At 34.4% G+C, this 9,300-nt stretch overlaps 1 protein-coding gene across 1 annotated transcript; it reads left to right on the plus strand.

The window, feature by feature from the left end:
• The first annotated feature begins 398 nt into the window (after positions 1–398).
• Positions 399–1,597, plus strand: LOC134656548 (lipase 3-like). Its single transcript, XM_063512108.1, has one exon. It carries the CDS (start codon positions 410–412, stop codon positions 1,595–1,597), a length of 1,188 nt encoding a protein of 395 aa, XP_063368178.1. The 5' UTR covers positions 399–409.
• The last annotated feature ends 7,703 nt before the right edge of the window (positions 1,598–9,300 follow it).

The raw sequence follows: 9,300 nt of genomic DNA on the forward strand, positions 1-9,300 counted from the left end.
AGAGAGGGACAAACGACGATCATTAACTAATTAACTTAGCACTAGCAGACGTTTATGAATAACGCCGTAAATAAGTAAATAATTAAATACACGACGAAGTAATGTAATTGGTAATTTCTAAATTTAAAACATGTGAACTCATTTAAGAAGTTTTTAGAGTTACTTAGTTAATTAAAGAAACACGTCAACGCGGGCATTAACTGAAGCATGACAACGCAGGTGTACATACCTTATCGCTATTTCTTAACTAATTTATACCAAAAATTTTACCGTAATAATTACGAGTAACTAATTGCTAATGAGCTTGCTGGAGACATAATGCGGGTGCCTTCAAATATATTATATCAGGTCCAAAGTATAGTTAAGTTCATTTATTAAGCAGGATTAATCGTGTACATAACGAACTACAATGATTATTCTTCAAGTTACAATATTATTAATAACGTGGACGTCTAAATGTGTAGCAGTACCAAATATTCAAGATAAAATTATACCAGAAGATGCTTTATTAAACTTCACTGAGCTATCCAAGAAATATGGACATCCTGCCGAAGAACACAACGTTGTCACAGAAGATGGGTACATATTAAAACTTTTTCGTATACCTGGTGAAAGTAAAAGACCAATATTCATCATGCATGGACTAGGAGATTCTGCAGACTCCTATATATTGAGAGGTTATAAATCTTTAGCCGTAACCCTAGCTAATGAAGGATATGATGTCTGGCTTGGAAACAACAGGGGCAATAAATATTCCCGAAGACATTTACACCTGAATCCAGATAAAGATAATAAGTTCTGGCAGTTCAGCTTTCATGAAATCGGCATTTATGACTTGCCAGCAATAATGGACTTTATTTTGAACAAAACTAAATCAGATAAAACAGATGTTATAGCACATTCTCAAGGAACTACGGCGTTTTTCGCTTTACTGTCAACGAAACCGGAATACAACGGAAAGATTAATGTCCTAGCAGCACTAGGTCCAGTGGCGTTTCTAGGTAATTTATCTCCACCTATATCAACTATTGCAATTACAGGACCTGTAATCAACCAAATCTTAGTTACCATGAATGTAGAAGAGATAGCCGCCAATGAAACTGCAGCTCGAGCATTGCAAACTAGACTTTGTTCTTTAGGATTCATAGGAGGTAATTTTTGCCGCTTCGGCCTTATATTTCCTCTCTTTGGATTCGACCCTGAGAGTCTTGAAGCAGAGTTCGCGCCGATTGCTCTGGCTCATTTCCCAGCTGGTCTCTCAAGGAAGTGTTTAGTGCATTACGATCAATTATTTTACAGTAAAAGGTTCTCAAGATTTGATTACGGGGCTTCGATGAATTTGAAATTATACAAGACATTTAGCCCGCCGGATTATGATTTGAGAAAAGTGACTGCAAGAATAGCCTTGTATCTAGGGAGGAATGACCCGTTCGCGAAGATAAAGGATGCAGAAATCTTGAAGGAGATACTACCTAATATAGTGGAGTTTAAAATTATAGATTCAAATAAATGGACTCATGTTGACTTTGCTTGGGCTAACGATATGGACAAGTATTTATTTCCTGTAATTTTTGATATTTTGGAAAAATTCAATTAATCCTAATGGTCGATTACCAAAATTCTATAAAAACTTGTAGAGGAGTAAATGTAGATTTAAGAGAGACAATTCAATATCACAATGGAAATGTATGTATATAGGTATGTACCTTGATCGATTCTTGGAATGTCTATCTGAATTTCTATATTATTGTGATTCGAAAATTGAAAACGTTGTCATATTTTTTTTTTTGCCTGATGTTACCCTAATGTATTGTCTGTACTTATTCTTTTTCATTATGTGGTGCACAATAATAGTATTTTATGCAACCGTTGTTTAATCTGTCAGCTCCCACGGCTCATATATGAGCCAGAACGCTTATGGTGACGTCATATCATGGGATTTGACAGGTTAAGAGAGATCTAATTGTTGCCATACGATTAAATAAAAAAACGCCGAAAATTGTTAATAAAGACGCCACGAGTATTTTTTGACTCAGTTAAACAACGTTGAATACAATACTTTTTCTACGACCAAGCACTTACTTTGAAATAAAATTGTAAATTTAACAAATATTTTTATATCAAGAAGTAGCAAAAATGGAGGGTACGGGCGGAAAAAGAATTAATTAAATTAAAAAACATGTTTATGGTTCATTTATTTGTCAGAAATTACATTTAAAATAAGATAGGCAACACTGTATTTCATTCAATATTTTTTAAGTGGTCATTACACGAAGTATCGAAAAAGTGCCAAAAAGATACTGCGTGTATGCACAAATGCTTATTTGGGAAATAGATTAAAGACTTGTCTTGACAACTATAAGGTAGGGTTTTAAAGGTGTGTGCACGACCCTTTAAATGACAAATAAAAGTACGAGAGTAGGTAAACCTACACTGAAAAAAATGTTAGGTTGAATTTAACAGATTCTGCGTAAATGTTACCAAAGTTTGCGGTTGATTTCGGTCCTATCACAAATTTTTGTTGATTTTACCAAACACATTAAGTTGGTGTTGTACCAAATTTATTTGGTAGATTACACATATATTTTGTACATTTTTTTACCAAAGTAATTTAGTAACATTTCTCACCAAAGTACTTTAGTAACATGTTTTACCAAAGTAATTTAGTAACATTTCTCACCAAAGTACTTTAGTAATATTTTTTACCAAAGTACTTTAGTAACGTTTCTCACTAAAGAACTTTAGTAGATTTTCAACCAAAGTACTTTAGTAACCTTTTTATCAAAGTACTTTATTAAAAAAGTACAATGTAGTTTGCTGCAATCTACCAAACAGATATTGTATATTTTACACAACAAACTTGTCTTTTTTTACCAAATACATTTTGCATATTCTACTGTTACCTTTTTAGGTACAAATTACCGAAGGTAGTTTAAAAGAAAATGCAAAGGTATTTGGTAAAATCTACAACAAAAATTTGGTAGATAGCACTTATTAAATGGTAGAATGTATTAAATCAGTTTGATAGAGAAAACTAAACTTCACTCGTAAGTATAATCTATTTTATTTAGTAAACTCTAACAAACAAAATTTTGCAGTATTTACTAATCACGTTAGGTGTATTTTATCAGCGTTAGTTTGGTAATAATTACCAGATTTAATTTTAGTTACTACCAAAGGTTGTTTGATATATCTACCAGATGTGTAATGCAGTTCTCATCAAGGTTAGCTTAGTATAATCTATCAGATGTGTATCGTGCTTTTTATCAGAGATAATATTGTATTGTCTACCAGAAGTGTATCGTAGATTTTATCAAATATAATTAAGTATTATCTATCATGTGTTTCGTATTTTTTCCTAATAAAATGTTTGGTAATATCTAACAGATTTGTGCTGTAGTTATTACCAAACTTTAACTGGTAATATCTACCAATATTTGTGCTGTAGTTATTACCAAACTTTAACTGGTAATATCTACCAATATTTTATCAGTGCTTGTTTTGCTGATTGTACCGGTCTTAGTCTAGTAAAACATACCAAATGAATAGTGTAAATTTGACTGGTGTTAGTTTGATAAATTTATCAAACTAGCACTAGTAAAATGTACACGACTTTGTAGGTATATATTACTAAACACTGATTTCCAGAATATTAATAGGGTGTGATATCATTGAAAATTAGAAACTTAGTACCTCACTAATCTGCAATATTGCTGACATGGTAGGTATGAGAGTAAAATCATATTGCAGTTTAGATTTTCAACTACGTACTACTTTCGTGGCCACACCCTAAAAATATAGTAGAAGAAAATACCTTACAGGAAATACAGGATCTGAAAAAAAAAGGTTTTAAGACCGTTTGACAAACACTTCAAAAATATATAGTGTAGAATAGAAAATATGGCTTATTGGTAACTCAACATATTCCTTTTTAGATAGTAAAAGCTCATAATTTGCAGTTAAAAAGGTCATGTAAGCTATCCGAAAATCAGCAGTTTCTAGAATACGTCGAATTACCAGTAACCTTATTTAATATAAGGGCTTAATAAAAACGGTGGTTTAAAGAAAAATAAACTGATTTATATAATTTATTTTACCAATCATAAAACTTTCAAGAACGAGTCTATTTTATAAAGGATGTCATCATACGCAACATAAAAGTCCTTTAGGGCATCGATGGTTGGTCCGACAGCAATAATGATGGGTTGGCACCGTAGACCCTTAGCACTCGAGCTTTTCGCCGATAGTCTAGCTGGGTGAGGACTTCGCTCTGGTTCTGGAAATTAGAATGAATTGTTTACTTTTAACCGTATTTTTTTATAATTCCTAGTCAGTGTTGACACTGAGCATTTGTTATTGCTTTGGTATTGCAATTATATTTATTTAAAGGGGTTTGGATCGTAATTCACCCTTATGATCAGTCTGTGCTAAGCTCTCAAGCAAGAAGTGTAAGGTCAGGGGTCAGGTAGGGTAAGAGGAACACAACTGGAAAGAAAGTAACTTTGACATATGAGGCCGATTTTCGTGTTCAATCGCGATGCTGTAGACATATGCATTTGATTTAATTGCGCGATAGAGATGTCTCTTACGTGGATGGAACTTGAAGTTTGGCCATGCACCGTTTCTCTTATCCCACGAAAAAATATTACCTATACTTGGTCAACCAGATCTTGACAGTAGAAAAAGGCGGCAAATTTGAAAAATGTAGGCGCGAAGGGATATCGTCCCATAGAAAATTTGAATTTCGCGCCTTTTTTTACTGACAATATTTGGTTGACCAGCTATATGTATCTATTTCGGCCTTATCTGTTTATTGATAATTAATAAATATTTAATAAACTAGATAACGTACAAACTTAGATTTTGGTCGGACTGACGGTATATCAAAAATCGATTAACGCTTAGGGGGTGGAAATCGTTAACGCCGTTAGCATAGAGAAAAAAATACATAGATTGCTCACTCCATACATCGGTTTTAGTAGCAAAAAGACTATTGGCATCTAGCATCGAGTAGCGGAACTATCAGTACTGCTACATCTATTGTCAAGTAGCAGAACTGATAGTTCCGCTACTCGATGCTAGATGTAGACACTGAAATTAATAGAAAAACTGATGTATGGAGTGAGCACTCTTGTCTTACTATATTTCTCTATGCCGTTAGTATGGAAAGTCGTCATCTCAGTGTTAAAAGTGAAATTACACCTACCTTTGCATGAAGAATGAAGCTGTTCATAGCTTCTTGTATGCTTGGCTTTATGTTTTTTTTTTGCCAGCTGTATCTTGGCACTGTATTCTCACAGTTGGAACTATTTTATATCCAATTGCCGCGCAATAACAAAAGTCTCTAACATCTGAAAAATAAAAATGGAATAAGTTATGATGCATATTCGTTAACTTAATTAGTTCAAACACTATAAATATACAATACTTTAAAAATGACAACACTTTGCCCGGATTTACATATGGCCGAAAATATTTTTTTTTTCTAGATAAGCCCTTTAAACATGGTCATATATCTATCCAATTCAAACTGGTCCGATTATTGTGCCACCAAAAATTCAAACTGAATTACGATTTGACTTCGTAATACTTATGTTGCTGCAAATATTGAGAATAAAATTGCCCAACCAAGTTTAGAGTTGCCCCGTTATGACTACCACTAGCTATTTATCTGTTTACCGCCAGAAAACAGTTTAAACAGTAATAAATTACTAATCACAATTACAAACGCAAAGAAAAATAGGAAAAAAATCCATAGCTCAGTTCATAAAGGATAAAAATCGGATTTTTTCGTGGTTTTTCATCACCATCATCATCATCATATCAGACGAAAGACGTCCACCGCTGGACATAGGCCTCAGGACCTTTCCGCCCCAACGGCCATCGGTTCTACGTGCAATGTGCCCCGCCCACTGCCACATAAGTTTAGCGATTCGGAGGGCTATATTGGTTACTTTGGTTCTACTGCGGATGGCCTCATTTCTGATGCGATCACGCAGAAAAACTCCCAGCATAGCCCTCTCCATGTGTGTTTTTACAACAGCAAAAACTAAAGAAGTTAAGCCAGATAACTGGTTAGTGTCAAACCAAGAAAAGTCTGCAGAGATTTTGATAGCACACGCAGTGCAGGTGTTATTTTAAACGTCTAATTTCTATATAATTATGACGTATGAATAACACTGGCACTGCGTGTGCTGTCAAAATCTCTGCAGAATGATCTTGGTCTAACTCTATCAGAGATTTTTTTTGCTAAACCTCCGAAACTCTTTTGGTAATTATAAAAACACGCAAAACAACCGTTTCATACCCTTTAAATATACTGAAAAAATATAATAGTTATTTGTTTTACGAGGGGGCAAAGTTGTTGTTTAACCGCTCGTGCTAATATTGATACCCGAGCAAGCGAAAGATTCCAAAATTGAACCACGAGCGTAGCGAGTGCTTCGAAAATTGGAATCTTGAGCGTTGCGAGGGTTTCAAAGCACAAGGGTTAAACAAAATTTGCCCCCGAGTGAAACACAAATATTTTCACCACACCAACCCAAATCATCATTTAAAAATCAATTCTACCAGCAAACATAAGAAAACAACTCAAAATTTGCATTTGATTACATGTGAATTACTGATAGCAAAGTGCAACTTTGCTATCCGGTTTTGAAGTGCAAAGTAAGCCTTTCCGAGCTGGTGTGGTGAAAATGGTTTTATTATCAAAGTTTTCACGAATTTCACACAAATACCGAAACGTCGATATCGGTTTCGGTTTTTGTGTGAAATTCTTGAAAGTTTTGATCGATACGAGTATAATGATAACCAACCTTCACTTGGATTTTCTTCAATCAATCTAATGTAGACAGAAGCAGCTTTAATTGCTTTCAAAGGATTAAGCGCTTTCTCTAAAAATATGGGCCATTTTTTGAACAGTCGGAGCTCTGATCCTTTAAACTTGGATTCGAAATCCAGTTCAATCTGAAAAAAAAACACGATATATTTTTGTTTATTTTTTTATTTTATTTTTTGCGAATGGGTTTGCTCTTGGCCAGTATCTGTATTTGGAGTTTGTTCAATCCCCGCTTGAATAATATCCTTTCTTTTAAACTCGGGATAAGCTCCTTCAGTTCTGTTTCTTGTATGTGTTCAAGCAATTTTAACGAAATCTGATTTACTAAAAAACAAGAGATACATTACATTAGTCTTTTAGCTCATAATTTAAGGTTTAGTTACACACCGGCAAATATTCGGCTTAATGTTCTTGAGAATATTGAATAAGGTCGCGGGAAAGACGCCAAACTACTTTTACAGTACCTACTTACATATTTACATGTTTTAATTTATCGCCGTGAAGTGCCAACTTTGCTCGGTCGGGTTGTATGTAATTTACGTGTAGGTATAATGTTTGAAATAAATGACTCTCACTTGTTGCGTTTTTATATTGAAAAGTCCAACCAAACCAAACCAACCTGGTAAATTTTACTGAAGTTCGTTTTGTAAATTGATCAAAGTAAAATAGTTAATTTTTACTAGGTAGGTACCTAACCGCTATTTCTAGGTCAATGTCTAGGCATGAGATAGGATCCTATTCATAATTATTATCCTATAGGTAATAACTAAATTAATGACAATATAGGTATATAATATCGATCAAAATACTTACCTTCAAAATTTGTTATGGTAGATTGAGACAATCCCCAATCCTTGAAATATTCGGCGACCCCCACACTTAACTCATCTTCGAGATCACTGTCCATGATAATATGTCATATGATGATGATGATAATAATGATGTATTGGTTTCACACACTATAAGTAAATAAAATAAGAAACAAACAAAATGGCGCAAGCGCAAATTAAGGCAGGTCGGCGAAGCAACGGAGCCGATAGAAATGAAATGACGCGAGCCGCGCGGCGATGGCCGGCAATGGCGTCGGCTCCACGGGGCAGTGCGGGAGGGGGGAGTAGTCGCATCTCACTCTTATATTTATAACTTGAGTAGGATGGAACTATGTTCGGTCTTCGTTTTCGTTCTGTAAAATCTACAAATTCTACAATACTTTTTAGTTTAGTTTAGTGATTTTAACATTTTTAACCACAGGGACAAGTAGGTACTTTTATTATTATTGTTGGAGAAAATAATATGACTAGGTACGGCGTGAAAGGTTGCAATAACCAAAGCAAGATAGAATGTTATAGGTTACATATCAGAATACCGAAAACTGATTTACCTAATGTTGAATCACCTATGCTTGATTCACCTATTTTTAAATTACCTATCGATAATTTTACCTAAACATTGACTGACCTAAGTTTATAATACCTAAGCTCAAATAACCTAATGGACGAAACACCTAATGCACGATATACCTAAAGCTTTTATACCTAATGCACGAATCACCTAAAGCTGATGTACCTAATGAACGATGTACCTAAACTTGATTTACCTAATAGACGAAATACCTAAAACTGTTAAACCTATCGAATGAAATACCGAAATATAAAGTTGATATACCTCCTGAACGAATTACTTAATGTCGATATCCCTAATGCACGGAATACCTAAAGTCTAAATACTTAGCACAAAATTCATATCATTTTGCCGAATGATCAAGTGGCAACTCCACCCAATAAATCGTATGATTTCCCAACTTTACAGTAGAAACTCTTTGTTTGGATAACAACTTAAAAATACACTTTTAGAAACGCTACGTTTTAGGTATTAGAATGATTACGTAAGTCTAATACAAAACACAAAAACTTTATTTTTGTAAGTAGGTATGTTAATTTTAGGTAATTCGACCATTAGGTATACCGACTTTAAGTATTTCGTGCATTAGGTATATCAACATTAGGTGTTTCGTGTATTAGGTATATTAGCTTTAGGTATTTCGTGTGATAGGTAAATCGGTTTTAGGTATTTCGAGCATTAGGTGTTTCAACTTTAGGTAAATCGACCATAGGTATTCTGAGCTTAGGTAAACCAATTGTAGGTGAAATGTGCAATAGGTAATTCGTTCATTAGGTGTTATGAGCTTAGGTTAATTGATCATTATATATTTAAAAAATAGGTGAAACGAGCATAGGTGATTCAACACTAGGTAAATCGATCTTCGGTATTCTGATATGTAACCATGTTATATCACCGACAAGTAAAGACAAAACGATTAATTAATTGGTTATCTGGGGGCCGGCAGTGCCCCCGCCAAGTCGAGCAAAACAAAGAGGCACGGCCGTACCATCCTTTTCTCGAAGCGATTCAGGCCATTTTCGACGTCCTGTAATTTTGTGCTGGCTGAAGCTAGAACCCTG

This window comes from Cydia amplana, chromosome 18 (assembly GCF_948474715.1).
Source record: "Cydia amplana chromosome 18, ilCydAmpl1.1, whole genome shotgun sequence".
Classification (NCBI taxonomy): domain Eukaryota; kingdom Metazoa; phylum Arthropoda; class Insecta; order Lepidoptera; family Tortricidae; genus Cydia; species Cydia amplana.